Source organism: Acomys russatus, chromosome 13 (genome assembly GCF_903995435.1).
Source record: "Acomys russatus chromosome 13, mAcoRus1.1, whole genome shotgun sequence".
In the NCBI taxonomy this organism is placed as follows: domain Eukaryota; kingdom Metazoa; phylum Chordata; class Mammalia; order Rodentia; family Muridae; genus Acomys; species Acomys russatus.
The window spans coordinates 1,833,784-1,850,440 of NC_067149.1; the positions used below are offsets into that span (position 1 = coordinate 1,833,784).

The 16,657-nt window shown below is 51.0% G+C and overlaps 2 protein-coding genes across 2 annotated transcripts in view; both read right to left on the reverse strand.

The window, feature by feature from the left end:
- Tmsb10 (thymosin beta 10) overlaps positions 1-16,657 on the reverse strand; it is a 453,760-nt gene that overhangs the window by 48,205 nt on the left and 388,898 nt on the right. The gene's annotated exons all lie outside the window — the stretch shown is intronic.
- The window catches only part of Elmod3 (ELMO domain containing 3), a 31,576-nt gene continuing 16,033 nt past the window's right edge, over positions 1,115-16,657 (reverse strand). The window contains exons 4-11 of the mRNA XM_051154648.1: positions 15,259-15,347; positions 14,588-14,659; positions 11,667-11,790; positions 11,370-11,492; positions 9,166-9,296; positions 2,458-2,534; positions 1,557-1,684; positions 1,115-1,434 (exon numbers count right to left, since the gene is read on the reverse strand). Coding sequence (XP_051010605.1) covers positions 1,232-1,434; positions 1,557-1,684; positions 2,458-2,534; positions 9,166-9,296; positions 11,370-11,492; positions 11,667-11,790; positions 14,588-14,659; positions 15,259-15,347 — 947 coding nt within the window. The 3' untranslated portion in view covers positions 1,115-1,231. The remainder of the gene's footprint in view (positions 1,435-1,556; positions 1,685-2,457; positions 2,535-9,165; positions 9,297-11,369; positions 11,493-11,666; positions 11,791-14,587; positions 14,660-15,258; positions 15,348-16,657) is intronic.

Consider the following 16,657-nt stretch of genomic DNA (forward strand, 5'->3'; position numbering starts at 1 on the left):
GGCGGCTAGGCGAGGCAGCTGGGGGGGACTAGGCAAATGGACTAGGCGGTGGGGGGGGGGCGGGCGGGAGGCTAGGCGAGGGGTAGAACAGCCAGCACCGAGAGCAAATGCAGGGAAACCTGAGGTGTTAAGGCACGAGTCAGCCTTAACAAGAGCCACCATGCTTACTGGCCAGAGCCTGTAGGAAGTCTCGGGCCGGGTGAGCAAGGTGCCTTAGCCGATAAGAGGCTTGCCACAAAAGTCTGGTGACCTGGCTGTAATCCCCAGAACTTAGACGCGGAAAGAGAGAACCCCCTTCACAAAGCCGTGTTCTGACCTCCGCTCTTGAGTTACGTGTGTCCCCCACACTCCATGTCAAACACACAAACAATAATGACAAAGAAAAAGGTGCAGGAAGCACCTCCCCCTGGGGCGTTGTGGAGTCTGCAGACCCTCTGCCTCCCAGTGCTTTAACCTGCCAGGCTTGGGCTGGTGCTCTGACGACAGGGCACGGGGAGGCCCTGGAGGAACTGTCTTGGAACAAAACACTAGAGATTACAACAATTCCTTTATTCTAAAACTGCTGGTGGGGTGGATTTACATTGCCTCTCAGCCAGGCTAGATCACCAGTGGTCCCCACCGAGCCCCAGCCTGTGGGCGGTGGGGATGGGGCGCCCCGAGTACTACTCTAGCCAGCCGAGTACCCACTTTTAGAGTACAAACAGTGGTGGGCAAAGGAGGAGAAGGGGAAAGGGGAGAAGGATGGGAACAAGTGTCCTGAAAATCATGGAGGCTGGAGGAAGAGAGGGGCCTGCCTACCCGGCAGTCACTTTTTCCTGTGTTGTGCTGCCCCCTGCTGGCTGAAGATATATTGCTGCCTCTGCCCTTCCAATTCCAACCACAGCCGCTTGGGGTGTGTGTGTGTGTCAGAATCCTAGCGGCTGCTTCCAGAGACCCCTCCCCACCTAGGTGCAGATGTGTAGACAGTTCAGATAGGGCGGTCCTACGTTATGGACTGTTCACTTCCACTGAAATATCGGGAGCCCAGTTGGGAGTGACAGATGACTCCTTGCTTCAAAGGTGGCATGGAGGTTAATTCTAGCTGCCTCAAAGTGCTGTGCTGGTGCAGAGTCTTAGGGTCACTTCCCACACTCCGGAGCTTCCTAACCTCACTTGCAGAGGCGCGGAGGGCTCGGGTTCTGAAAGCTCCAGCGACCCAGCCTGCCTTCCTAGGAGCGGTCTCTGTGGAGGGTCAAAGCAAGCCTGACCCCTCGAGTGAATGAGAGTGGAGGTCACACACGCCCGTGAAGGTGAGATCTTTGGAGTGAGGCCCTTGTGATCCAGGGCACGTCTGTGCCCCCAACAAGGAGGCCTGTCCTTTTGACGCCCGGGCTAGGTAGACATCCAGGGTCTTGAGCAGCCGTCTTGGGCTCTTCTTGGCCAATACTTCCAAGTCTGGAATAGAGAGTGGGGACTCTGGATGGCACAAGGCCTTGAGCCCACTGGCTCTGTGTATAATGCAGTAGTTATATCCAGAGCTCTGTGGCCCTGGACACAGGAGGAGAGGAGATGCCCACCTTTGAGGACAAAGCCTGAGTCTGAGATAGTCTTCTGCTGCGTCCTCCACACACGTGCCAGGTGAAGAAAAGTAGCTGCGTAGAAGCTGTTCACCACTGGGATGACCTTCTGCCGCCGGTTACACTCCCTACAGGACAGAGGTGACCTGCTCAGCTACAGATGGACCCAGGCACCTCACAGAGTCCCCACCGGGTCACCTCACAGAGTCCTCACCGGGTCACCTCACAGAGTCCCCACCTGGTCACCTCACAGAGTCCCCACCTGGTCACCTCACAGAGTCCCTACTGGGTCACCTCACACAGTCCCCACCCGGTCACCTCACACAGTCCCCACCAGGTCACCTCACAGAGTCCCCACTGGGTCACCTCACAAGAGTCCCCACCTGGTCACCTCACAGAGTCCCCACCAGATCACTTCACAGAGTCCCCACATGGTCACCTCACGGAGTCCCTACCTGGTCACCTCACAGAGTCCTCACCGGGTCACCTCACAGAGTCCCCACCTGGTCACCTCACAGAGTCCCCACCTGGTCACCTCACAGAGTCCCTACTGGGTCACCTCACACAGTCCCCACCCGGTCACCTCACAGAGTCTCCACCCGGTCACCTCACAAGAGTCCCCACCTGGTCACCTCACACAGTCCCCACCAGATCACTTCACAGAGTCCCCACATGGTCACCTCACGGAGTCCCTACCTGGTCACCTCACACAGTCCCCACCCTGCCACCAGGAGCATCCGGCAGCCTGGCATTTGGGTCTCAGGTCAGGGCGGAGAGGTGGCTGGTGCATGAAGACGTTGTCCAGCTCTGAGAACCAGCAGTTAGCAGAGCTGTGGAGAGTGAGGCTCGGATGGGACCGGCCCCGGCTCCGCTGGGTCACCCTGATCCGCTGGGGACTCACCTGGAGAGACACTCTTCCCTCAAGGCCTGGATGGCGATGCGGGTGATGTTCACAGACATCAAACAGAAGGGGAATTGCTGGAATAGAGGGTCAGGGTCGGTGGGCAGCCAGCCTTATGCATGTCCCCTGCCTCGCGGGAATGGCAGGAATGAATTGCACAGAGGCAGTGTTGCTCTTCCTGCTGTGCCCTACCTAACATACTGAACTGTGACCCTCAGTAACTCAAGGCCGACAATCTAGGACTCCATATGAGGTCAGTTAGCTCCAGGTTAGTTCCGGACCCAACTCCCTCATTTTGGTATTTTGAGACAAGGTCTCTCTGTGTAGGCTTAGCTGTCATGGACACACTTTATAGACCAGGCTGGCCTCGAACCCATAGCGATCCACCTGCCTCTGCCTCCCGAGTGCTGGGATTAAAGGCGTGCGCCACCACGCCCGGCATCTTTCTTAAGTTTTTCATTTTTGAAAAAAACGTTTAAACTTTTATGTGTATAGTTATGTTGCCTGTATGTATATCTATGTACCGTATGGATGCCTGGGAAGTCAAAATAAGGTGCCACTCTCCTGGGGCTGGAGTTATAGACCATTGTGAAGGGCCATGTGGGTGCTGGAAATCAACGTACGTCCTCTGGAAGAGCAGCCAGTGCTCTTAGTTGCTGGGTTATCATCTCTCTAGTCCCATTAAAAAAAAACCCAACCTTAATTATATTCATTTATTTTCTTATGTGTGTGTACATGTGCACATGCCAGAGGACAACCTGTAATAATCCATTCTCTCTTCCTATTCTATGCGTCCTGGGGATCCAACTGGGCTTGGCAGCAGGGCCTTTACCTGCTGAGCCATCTCAATAGCACTCAGACATCTTTCTGGTTTTTCAACACAGGGTTTCTCTGTATACCCTTGGCTGTCCTGGACTCACTTTGTAGACCAGGCTGGCTTCGAACTCACAGAGATCCACCTGCCTCTGCCTCCTGAGTGCTGAGGTTAAAGGTGTGCGCCACCTCCGCCTGGTGCATTGACTGCACCGGGAGGCAGAAGCTAAAGGATTACTGTGAGTTTGAGGCCAGCTTGATCTACAAAGTGAGTTCAGGACAGCCAGGGCTACACAGAGAAACCCCGTCTCGGGGGAAAAAAAACAGAAGAAAAAAAAGTGCACTGATTGAAGACGAGGTGATACAAACCCACAACTAGGGGTGGAAGCAGAGGGTCTAAAACACCTGCCCTTCCCTTCACTCTAACTTTTTTTTTTTTAAGATTTTTATTTATTATGTATACAGTGCTCTGTCTACATGTACAGGCCAGAAGGAGGCATTGGATTATATTATAGATGGTTGTGAGCCACCATGTGGTTGCTGGGAATTGAACTCAGGACCTCTGGAAGAGCAGTCAGTGCTCTTAACCGCTGAGCCATCTCTCCAGCCCCCTTTCACTCTAACTTGGCTTTATTGCTCTGTGATGGTTAATTTTAACTTAACCTTTCTCTGTCTGTCTGTCTGTCTCTCATACACACACACACACACACACACACACACACACACACACACACACTGTACTCCCTCACATCCCCCTCACACCCTACCTCACCCCTTTCCTAAGAAGCCGTCCTCCCACTTTCTTGTACCTACTGCTGAGATGGCTAGCAGTTAAGAACACTGCCTGCTCTTCCAGAGAACACAGGTTGAATTCCCAGCACCCACATGGCAGCTCACAACTGTCTGCAACTCCCATTTCCAGGGGATGTGACACCCTCACAGAGACATACATGCAGACAAAACACTAATGTATATAAAATAGAAATAAAACATTCTAACTAGGAGCGCTTGCGTGAGCACAGGCGAGAGGTGTTGATAGTTATTCTTGACTGTCAGCTTGGCAGGGTGTAGAGCCCGCAGGGACAAGCCTTTGGTCCTGTGTGTGAGGGATTCTCCAGACTAGATTAACTCAGGTGGGGAGAGCTACCCGCACCATCCATGGGCTGCTGCTCTGGACCACACAAAAAAGGGAAGAGGGACCGAGCAGGAGCACTCACTGCTCCCCGCGCCCTGGCTGTGGGTACCACACAACCTTCCTGAAGCTGCTACTGTCAGGCAATCTGCCACAACGACAGAGATAATACACACTTCTACTTATTTATCTTGCAAATACCAGGGCATCTCACTTTGTTCTGTTTGTTTATGTTGTTTTGCCTTTTTGAAATGGGGTCTTGTGCAGCCCAGGCTAGCCCTGAATGAACGCTGTAATTGTGGATGACCTTCAACTGCTGATTTTCCTGCCTCCATCACTGACCAACGCACAACCTCACCCAGCTTCATTCTGTTCTTTGCACTTCCCCATGTGGTTGCTGTAAAGCCCTCTCCCAGACTACAGGCCATAAAGCTCTGCGTAACCCTTGGTCTGTCCCTATCTTTACCTTTCCCCTACTTCCCAAATGTGCCACTGTGTTCCTGACACAAGTGGTGTACTCACTGCGTGCTGCTCATGGTGTGACAATAAGCTTCCAGTTACCAGCAGATGTTCCTATGAATAACTATTCACTCTATTTGTGGACCTGGCCCTCTGCTTGGGGACATAGTTTCCAGTCAGCACTGTGAAGCATTTATGGTCTTCTCTCTTACAGCTCTCCTATGCCTGGGGCTGAAGTGTGCATATGTGGAAGGATGGTGGGACACTGCTTTTAAACCTTTTTTTTTTTTTTTTTTTTTTTTGGTTTTTCGAGACAGGGTTTCTCTGTGTAGCCTTGGCTGTCGTGGACTCACTTTGTAGACCAGGCTGGTCTCGAACTCACAGTGATCCACCTGCCCCTGCCTCCTAAGTGCTAGGATTAAAGGCATGCGCCACCACTGCCTGGCTAAATCATTCTTTCCTACAAGCTTCCAGCATTTTTTTTTTTTTTTTAATTTAAATCAGGGTCTCAGCTATCCAAGGCTGGCTTCCAAGTCACTGTGTCGCTGAGGATGACCCTGACTTGTGGTCATCTTAACCATCATCTCCTGAATGCTAGAATTACAGGTGTGCAGTACAGTACTGGTTCGTGCTGAGGTCTGAACAAACACAAGGTGTTGTGGATACCAGGCAGGTATTCTACCAACTGAGCCGCACTCCCAATTCCCTCCCCACTTTGAGACAGGGTCCTACTATGTTACCATGACTGGATCTGGCTACCTTGGATCTCTCTATGTAGACCAAGCTGGCCTCGAACTCACAACAGATCCAGCTGCCTCTGACTCCCAGAATACTGGGATTAAAGATGTAGCTTGCCACACTGGAGTTTAATCTCCCCCACAAATCCCACCGTTCTTCTTAAACAGGGTCTCCTGTATCCCAGGCTGGCCTTGAACTTGCTATGACAAGTTCTATTGGTAAACTGGCCTGCGCTGTTTGTGCCTGTGGAGAGCTGACTCTTGAGAACAAGAGTCACCTTGTCACAGCCTCAAGCCTATTTATCTCAAGTGTCCTCTGAGAGTCCCTGTCCCGGGCCAGGCTGGGCCCCTAGCCCTGTAAGAGGGAGGGGAACAGCAAACGGCGGCAGTGAAAGGCATTAAGGACGCTGCACCTCTGACACCAGCTAGAAGGAAAACCGTGTCCAGCAGACACTGCTGCTGTTTACCCATGACACAAAACCGTCTGCAGCAGACCGAGAAGCCGGATGCTGGCCCATGGGAGACCACCCTGGTTTGCTCAGTCGGGTGCTTCAGTGTGACTGTTTGAGCAGGGTCTCCCCATCCTTTCTGCTGGATGTGGGAACTGCCTGACTTGGTGAACACTCTATCTGCTACTTGGTATTTATTTATTTTTACCTCTGCTTGCTATATGCTTAGCAGACTCACCTCACTCAAAACTGAAAATATGTGTACCATAGACTATTTCCTGGGTAGAACAGAATTGAACCCATGGCTTTGTGCACACTGGGAAAGCGCCCTACCAACCCCCCTGCTTCTCCAACCCAGGACTCTGACTTTGGTTTCCATGGTCTTAGATACTATTTCCCACTCACAACTTTTTTGTACATTTGAAAGTTCATAAAAGTAGCTACTTGTCACGAATAGTCTCTCATACATGTAATCCTAGCATGTAGGAGGCTGACGCAGGAGGATCGCTGGGTATTTAAGGACAATCTGGGCTACACAGCGGGTTCATGACAGCCTAGACAACTGAGTGAAGTGCTGACTCAGACACAAAGAACAAAACAAAACAAAATAGGGAGCCAAAGAAGTGGCTCAGTGGTTAAGAGCGCTGGTTGCTCTTGCAAAGGCTTGGAGTTGGTTCCTAGCACCCATGGGCGCCCGCACACATCTGTACATGCACACACACACACACACACACACACACACACACATACACACATATACATGAATAAAAATAAAATCTTTTTATGATTTATTTATGTACATGTATGTCTGTGAGGGTGTCAAATCTTGGAGCTAGATTACAGACACAGGTACTTCATGACCGTTATTTATTTTATGGTATTTATTTCATAGTGCTAGGGATTGAACACAGTACCCTGAGCCTGCTAGGTAAGTGGTCTTTCACAGCTACGTTTCCAGCCTCTTGAATGCTTGGATTACAGTCATGTGTCACCAAAGCAAGTTGAGAACGTGCTTTTATTATGTGTATGGTGCTTTGCTTGCATGTATGTTTGTGCGCCACACGGATGCCTGGTGCCTGAGGAGGACAGGACCTAGAGCTGGAGTGACAGGCCATGATGAGCCACCATGGGAATGCTGGGAATCAAACCTTGGCTCTCAAAAAGAGTGTCAGTGTCCTTAACCACTGAGCCACCTCTCCAGCCCTACTTTTCCTTTTTGCTACCTCTTTTTTTTTTTTTTTCCTTCCTTTTTTGAGACAGGGCCTCACTATGTAGTCCTAGCTGACCTGTATGTACACCAGGAGGCCTCGGAGTCACAGAGATCCTCCTGTCTCTGCCTCCTAAGTGCTGGGATTAAAGGTGTGTAATACCATGCCTCTTCTTTTCCTAGTTTTCCTTAGTTTAAAAAAAAAAATCACTGACTTCCTCCTTGTCTTAAATCCTAACCCTGTCCATCCCATCAAACCCCATGCAGCTCCCACTCTCTTAGGGCCCCGAGTCTAGTTATCTCAGCTCCTTGGAAATTTCCCTGCTCCAACCCACTGCCTCCCGCAACCTGGACGATCATGAGGGACCTCCTTAGAGAGTGTTCTTCATCAAGCAGCTGGGAAGATCCCCAGGAGCTGGCATGTCACTGTGCTGCTTGAAGCTCCGAGCAGCTGCACCTGACGCAACACAGGGACAAACCCAGAATCTGCCATGTGACTGGCAAGGCCTGCTAACTGGCCTGCTTCCTTGGTGGACTCTTCTCCTGCCATACTCCCTTTCTTGTGACCTTTGCCTCTGCTGTACCCTCTGCACACCAGACACCCTAGGCACAGGCCTTGACTGACAAGCCACCTCCTTCTAGGCCCTGAGAGCTGCTTTGACTCCTCCATTAGACACTGTGTCCCTGAATTACTTGTCTCCTTTAGTTTTTTTCTTTTTTCTTTTTCTTTTTAGGTTTTTTGAGACACGGTTTCTCTGTGTAACAGGCCTGGTTACCCTAGACTTGCTCTGTAGACCAGGCTGGCCTTAAACTCACAGAGATCTACCAGCCTCTGCCTCCCAAGTGCTGGGATTAAAGGCGTGCGCCCCTGCGCCTGGCTCACCTGCCCACTTCCTTAGGCTGACTACGCTCTAATGAGCTCTGGACTTTGGTATACTGTCACGTCTGCTGGAAGGATCCAGGTCTGCTCTGTTCTCTGATGCATCCCAAGCACCATGAAAAACAATTGGGGGAGGTGGGGGGTGGTGAGGGCATGCAGAAGAGACCTTTGTTCACTGAATGAATTAATTCTGAGCCCCAGGAGTTTGGGTAGATACACGGGAGAAGCAGGCCACATCTGTGTCTGTTGGAGGGGATACTATCTTTCACTATATGGGAAACCATCAGACCTATCCCCAAAGGCAGGGGATACTAAGGGGCTACCAAAACCATCTCTGGGCTCACGGTTAGACCATAGGGCATCCCAAAGCTAACCTTGTTCTCTCAGAGATGGAAGAAGCCATCAGTACCGGAAGAGGCCACCCCTGTGTGCCTAGTGCGCGTGATCCTAGACAAATGGATATTCCCAGTGTGCCTGCTAAGTGTCACTGTGGCTAGTGTTGACAAAAGGCCAGTGTCTGGGGTCACCTGAGATATGGGCCTTGGGGCATGCTAAAAACAGATTATTTTGATTATGTTGTTGACACGGAGACACACATCTTAACTGTGGGCAGGACCATTCCCTGGGCAGGAGGTCTAGCCCATATGAAATGGACAAAGCGAGCTGTACACTTAGAATCTTTGCAGGTTTCCTGCTTTGTTCCTTGACCGTGGTGAGAGGACCAGCTACCCCCTGTAGCTCCTGCTGCTATAACTCCCTGGCATCGATGTCCTGTGAGCAAAACCAGAGCCTTCCTTCCTTTACCACAGCAACAGAAAAGAAGTGACAAGTCTTCATGATTTCTACCCCACAGATGAGGAAATCAAGTGGGGGATTTGGGGAAGATCAGCAGCTAATGAATGGGGGAGCCCTGATTCCAGGGCATATGACAGAGAAGCCATTTCTGCCTGTGCCCACCATCCTGACCCTGAGCCACGTGGTCCTCCTGGGTGTTGTGGGCCTTCCCCTTGGTCTTCCCACCAGAGCCCTACCTGGATATGGTGATGAGACAGGCGGAAGATCTCCTGAGCCATCAGCAGGGTCTGCGAGTCCATCACCAGGTAGAGCAGGTGCAAGAGGGCAAGGAAGCCCGCCCCCCGCAGGTCTGTGGCTGGATTTGCTCCTGTGGCAGAAACCAGGGTGTGGCCGTGAGCAAAGGAACATGTCCTGATCCCTTGAGCTCCCAGGACGGGGCTGACACACTGGCCCTGCTGGGCTAGAGAGCGCTGCACATGCCCACTTCCGGACACAGCCCCATGGGCTCTAGGGGATCAAACAAGCCCGTCCTTCAGCACTCATGACTGCCCTGGCAGAAGCTTTCTTCTGTTCCCATGGCCCTCTCTAGTCATTTTCCCTCAGGGCTCCCAGCATGACCTGCACAAAGATCAGGGCTGCGGGTGTAGCTTAGCAGGCGGAGTGTTTCCCCAGCACACACGAGGCCCTGGGTGTCATTCCTAGTGCAGCATGAACTGGGTGTATCTGTCGACATGCCTGTCCTCCCAGAATGTGGGAAGTAGACGGATGAGACGCTCGAAGTCAGCCTTGTCTGTATAGCCAAGTTCAAGTTCAACAGAGAGAAAACAAGGAAGAAAGGCTCACACTGATGTAGGTCTGTCCTTTCTCCTGTACCTCCTCCATGCCAAGATACAGTAAGAAGGCAAGAAGGCCCTCGACAGAGGTCGGGGAGCTTCTGCAGCCATGTTCTTGGATGTCACAGCCATCATAATCAGGAGCTGACCACCTTCCATTTTCTATACATGACCCAGTGTAAGCATTTTGTGATAGCAACAGAAACAGACTAGGATCAAGGGGATGCGGGTAGCTGGCTCTCCAGCCGGAGGGGTAGGGAAAGGGCGGCCTAGTAAACAGACCAAACTTAGATAACGCAGAACCTACCCCAACCAAACACCACGGACATGCGCATGGCCCCACCCTTCCTCTTCCTCCTCCTCCTCAGCAAAGGCCCAGAGAGGGCCCAGGCTTCTTCCCTGGTCTAACTGAACCCAGGTAGCCCTTAGCTGCACTACAGAAAGCTGAGTGCGGAGCTTGGCATGTCCCCTGTCTAGTGGTTAGGAGCCCCTTGTCCCTCTACAGTGTCAGTGGAGAACATGGTTATGGCAACAGAGGCCCGTTACTGCTCCCAGTGAGGGCACTTTCTGGGCTTTCAGTCAGTGAGTGACATCGCCCCTCATTCCCTGGCCTAGCGTTGGAGGAGGCCCTACTGGAACAGAAGAGGCCAGAGACTTAGAACGTAACGCTCGGAATGTCCAGGTTATGACTGAACGTGTACAGCCAGAACCAGGGTGAGCTCAACCTGAGTGACACCTGCAGTATGGCGGCTGCTCTAAGTGCCTGAGTGGTTTTTAAAGCAGTTCTGATGGTCAGAATAACTCCTACTCTCAAAGTCCACACTCTGAACCTCAGAATCTAGGAACACGGCACACGGCAAAGGAGATGAAGAGTCAGGGAAAATCAAGGCTGCTGCCAGCGGGGTGGGGGGGGGAGTGTCTGTCTTGGGGTATCTGGTGGGCTCCGTGATGCACAGTGGGGTCCATGAAAACAGAAGGAGGCGGAACCACATAGCTAGAGGAAGAGAGGGTATGAGTATGAGCAAGGATGCTGCTCCTGGCCGTGGCGACAGAGGTCTGCAGGAAGTTTCTAGAAGCTCAAAAAGTTAAGGGAATGGATTCTCCCCTAGATCCTCTGCAAATGAAAGCAGCACTGCTGATGGCCTGGTCCTCTCATGGAGTCCTCATGGGTCAGGGTGGGCTACAAACTAGAAGATATCAGTGGGCTTGCTTGTCCTACGTCACTCTCTTCACGTCTGAGACAGGGTTGCGCAGAGTCCAGGCTGGCCTCCAACCTGCTGTGAAGCTGAGTATGACCTCAAACTTCTGGTCCAATTCTCCAGTGCTGGAACTGTACATGTATAGAAACTATGTTATACTATGGGGTGCTGGGGCCTGAGCACGTGTGCTACGTCTCCTAGCCAAATCTGTGGGAATCCATTTCTGCAGCTGTAGAAATCTACAACAGCCCAGCCTGGCCTGGAACCCTCTGTGTAGACCAGGCTGGCCTCACACTTCCAGAGATCTGCCTGCGTGCTGGGATTAAAGGCATGTGCCGCTCCATTAGGATGGCCCCTCCCTCTGGAACCAAAGAGACAAGGAAAGCAAGATGGGTGCTTTTCTCTCACCCTGGAAGCCCAGGTCTTCCCAATGGTCTCCATGAAGGGCGCAGTCGAACTTGGAGCCGGTCAGCTTCTTGTAGATGGTCTGGAGCACTCGGCCATGCATTGGGTCTTGGCTGTCCAGGCCACCTGCCCCAAAACACATGCGCACTCTCAGCTAGGCTGTCCCCAGGGAGGAATCCCTGCTTCCCGGAGGATGGGAAACTGGACTATGTTCAACACATGCTACTATCACTCCCTTCTCCCGGCAACCGGACTAGACCAGAGGCTCAGCGTGGGCCCTGGGGCTGTCCCAGCACTCACACTGAGCAATGGTGAGGACCAAGTCTCTTTCGTCCCGAAGTCCCTGGTGCAGCTTTGGTGGCCCGAAGAGGCAATGCCGAAGGGCGGCGAGCCCAGTCCTTCGAATAGTTGGCTGGATTCTTTTCTGGGAAGGAAAGTACAGACAATCTATTCAAACTTTTATCAACCCTCAGCTAGATTTTGGGCCTGGAGGAGGAGGAGGCCTGAGGAAGCCAGGAGGCAGGAGGGAGACTCCAGACACAGGCGCTTCCAGCTCTGAGCTCTTCTGCAAGATGTCCTTAGGTGTTGGCACTCTCAGCCAGTTCTCTGCACTTGGTCTCTTGGTCTTTTTCAGAACTGGCTATTGACTGACCAGTGAGGCTCGCCTGTGGCCACATGGAATCTCTGATATGGTCAGCCAAAAGCCAAGCTAGTATCTGCTAAAGTTATATAACTGCTTGCTTCTCAATTTCACTCTTAACCTGGCTATCACACAAATAATTGAGACACTATTATATTATTTACACAAGCTTCACAGCACAAGAACTGAGCAGTTATTACTCTATTCTTTTTATTTTTTTAATTTTTGGTTTTTCAAGACAGGGTTTCTCTGTGTACCCCTAGCTGTTCTGAACTCACTTTGTAGACCAGGCTGGCCACTCAGAGATCTTCCTGCCTCTGCCTCCCAAGTGCTGGGATGAAAGGCATGTGCCACCACACCCAGCTATTACTCTATTCTTTTTATTTATTTATTTATTTATTAATTTATTCATATTACATCTCAATGGTTATCCCATCCCTTATATCCTCCCATTCCTCCCTCCCTCCCATTTTCCCCTTACTCCCTCCCCTATGACTATGACTGAGGGGGACCTCCTCCCCCTGTATATGCTCATAAGGTATCAAGTCTCTTCTTGGTTATTACTCTAGTCTTACCCTCTAAACTAATCTGGTTTCCTCCCAGCATACATTCCCGAGATACTTGCACTTTGTAGCTTTCCCTGCTCCAGCTTCTTCTGATGTCTCTTGGACCTCTCTCATGGCTGAATCCCTCACTTCCTCCTCCAGCTCCTCCCCAAGCCAGCAGGAAGTTCAGCCCTATTCTCTCCCCTGCTCAGAGTTTGGCTGTGAGCTGCTTTATTGGCATAGGAGAGGACAATTGGGGAGCAGTGTTTATACAACAGTGAGACAGGAGATACTCAGAATAAGGATTGCAACCAGATATTGGGGGAGGGGTACAGAAATCAGCATTTGAGCTGCACAATAACCTTATTCCTACAGTAACCTCAGCAAGGTGGTGTCTACGCTTCACACAGCTGTTTCTTTGAGGCTACGAATTCCAAACCTCAGCTCCTTCCTCACTTCAATGATGCCAGGGCCAGTGGGTAGTCATGAGTTAGATGTCACTCCTAAACCACGTCATGGTGGTGCCCCAAAGCCAGGTCACCATGGCATTTTCTGGCCTTTTGTGTGAGCTTCTGCCTCTTCAGCCTTTCTCATGATTTAGGCTTTAGGCTGAAACTACATTCTGCTAAACTTACTACCGGTCGCTCAAGACACCCCACCAAAGCCCTCGGTGTGCTTACTGCCCTCATCCTCCTTTTCCCGATCCCACCTTATTATTAGGGTGTGTGTTTGCATGATATGTGTGAGGGGTACACATGTCATGACACATGTATGGGGGACAACGGTGGAATCAGTTCGTCCATCTTTACGTGGGCTCTGGGGACCAAACTCAGGCCACAGGGCTTGTGGGGCAAGAGTTATTACCCACTCAACCATCTTGGTTCCTCACACAACTTTATCTCTATGTAGCCCAGGCTGGCCTTGAACTTAGATCTTCCTGCTTCAGCCCCCGAGTGCTAGAATTACATTTAGTGCCATTATATTTAGTGCCCGCCGTTGTTTAAAGTTTTATTTTCTGTGTATGAGTGTTTTGCTTGAATGCGTGTCTGTGTACCATGCGCTTAGTGTCAGTGCTGGGAACTGAACCTGGTGCTGAGACAGTCGGGAGAGGGTGCTGATGCCCTGGCAGCGAGTAATGGAGGGTGTGAGCTGACATGTAGGTGCTGCGACTCACACCCAGGTTCTCTGCAGAAACAGGTGCTCTTAACTGCTCAGCCACCTATCTCTCCAGCCCTGGACAGCCTTCCTAAATTTCTAAATGATACTGGGTATGGCAGTGTATGCTTATAATGCCAATACTTGAGAGGCTGAGGCAGGAGAATTGCCTTGAGTTTATCACCAGCCCTGGCAACAGAGTGAGTACTAATTTATCCAGGGCTACATAACGAGACTCTGTTTCAAAAGTAAATGAATTTAATTAAATTCCCCAATGGCTCCTGGCTCCTGCAGGGACTTTTCCTTTACTCACCATGAAACATTAGGACACCGCCCCCTGGACTGTCCTGCCTCTCCAACGAGCTGCCTGGTCTCTAAGAGGGGAAAACATGGGAAAGCTGCACACGTTCTGAACCACAGGACTACACTGCCAGAGCTCCTCAGGCCCGGTTCCACAGAGGTTAGCAGGGCCTTACACAAACCATGGGCTCTCAGAGATGGCTCACAGGTTAAGCACATTTGTTCTCGCAAAAGACCTGGGTTCAGTTCCCAGCCCCAACATTATATCAGGTGACTCACAACCACTGTAACTCCAGGTCCAGAGGATGTGAACAACCAACTCTGACCACAAGGCCCCTGCACACACATATAATCAGCCAGTGAGTCATGGGTTCTTAGCTTGGAATGCATTTTGTAGCTTAAGTATGAGGCAGTCTTTTTCGCTCTTGCTTAATGCTGGGATTATAGGTGTGAGCCACCAAACCTGGATCTTTGGCTCCCTGAGATCCTGTACCCCAAGAATTCTTAGGTGAGAAAGGATCCAGGGCCCAGAAAGCCTAGGAAGCAACAGCATGCTGGAGCATACTTCCCTACAGCCATACCTTGAAGGAGGAGAGGTCCACGGTCTGGAAGTGCTGCAGGGCCTCACTGAAAGAGACGAGCTGGCCAGGCTGCTGGGGGCTGATCCCACTCTCTAAATCAAAAGAGAAGACACCTAAGGACTTGGGATAGCAGTTGTCCGATTAGCAAACACCCACTGATGGCCAGCTAGCTGGTTGTCACCTCTAAACCAAGCACTGGCTACTAACTTGTCACCAGCCATATAAGTGGTGGCTAGTGCCGCTCACTGTGACATCTGTCCTGAGCTTGGCGAAGCTTGGGTGGGACCTAGGTGGTATCTACCCTTTTACAGCTCCATCTAAATCTGTCAGAGACGGACTTGAGACAATTTGTCACAGCCTTCAGAGACTGCCAGCAGATGTCTTCCACAGGGGCCCTCACAGCCTGTCTCCTTCCTCGTCCCCCTTCAGGGCTAACCCTGACCAAGGCTCCCTTGTCTTCCCTCCGCAGAGGGTGAGCAGCAATAGCAGCCTTGCCCTGTGGTAGCCCGTCCCCACTTTACGTAGCAGGATGTCGTTGTAGGATTTGTGGATGAGACTTTATTCTATGTCACATAACTAAAATGAGAACATTCAAGAATTTGTCGTCTCCTCCCTGTCCCAGGTGCAGTGGTTGTGCACGTGCGTGGCTCCCGCTGGTAGCTGTGCTGGACAGCGCCATTTCCCTGCTCACCTGTGTCTGGATGGATGGTGTCCACCACTCCCCACTCTTCCTGGGCTCTGAGCACCTCTGCACTCACAGCTGCAACATTGAGATATGGAGTCTCGGTGAGATCTGGGTCTGTGAGGACGCGGTCACACAGCCCTTTTCCCCACCACAGCTGTCCATCTGCTCAAATGGCCTTCATAGGGCCATCCTGTGTGAGTCCTGGTGGCTTCATTAGAGAACCCAGGAATTAAAAAAGGAAGGGCTTAGACATTGCAGGAGCAGAGAAAAAGGGGTACATGGAGCACTGCATCCACAGGACTCCCCAAGGCAGCCTCAGCACAGAAGTAGAGGGCAAGGAAAACCAAGTGGTCCGGAGGAAGCTGAGAAGCAATCTTATAAGCTAAGTCTCTAGGCTTGGGATGTGGGTCAATTGGTAGGGTGCTTGCCTAACATGCATAAAGCCCTTGGTTCAGTCCCCAGTACTGCATATGCTAGGCATGGCGGTGTATGCCTGGAAGCCCAGCTGTAGAGACCTGGAGAATCAGAAGGAAGCTGGGCACACAGGAGAACCTGTCTTTAAAATACCAATAAAGTAAAATATGTAACTTTATTATTTATGTGTCTGTCTATGTGTGCATGCACACATGCATGTAGGTGTCAGCAATGGCCAAAAGAGGGCATTGGATTCCTTGGAGCTGCAGCTACAGGTAGTCGTGAGCCACCTGAACTCTGAAATAGTAGCAAGCACTATTAACCACTAGCCTCAAAAAAAAAAAAAAAAAAAAAAAAAAGTAATGTATTTTCATTTTGGACAAAAGTCTGGTGTGTCTGGGTTTTCCAGAAAATAGTTGCAGAAAGGAAAAAGTATTTTAATGTTGGGGATTGCAAAATGGATAAAGGAAAGCTGAGGCAGGCATAGTGGTGCACACCTTTAATCCCAGTGCTTGGGAGGCAGAGGCAGGTGGATCTCTGTGAGTGCATGCAACGACAGCCTCGTATTCAATGTGAGTTTCAGGTCAGCCTGGGCTACACTTTGTTTCAAAAGAAAGGAAAAAATATACCAAGAACCACACAAGAGCATAAAAGAAAAATGAGGGAGCAACATCCCACTGTGGCCTGGTGCAGAGCACAGATGGCTGCAATGTCATGTCCTCAGCACAGGATCTTTCCCAACAGAAGCCACCCTTGTGGTCAGCAAGCAAGACAGCGTGAGGTTTGTTTAGATGGTTGTTTTGGTTGTTGTTGCGACAGAATCTCTCTCTGTAGCCCAGACCTGCCTCAAACTCAGAGCTTCTCCTGCCTCAGCCTGCTGCCAGGAGGCAACACGTACACCACAGGACACTTATTATTTCCCCCAACTGCTGTATATAATTATACTTTATTTCCTTTTAGCCACTAAATCA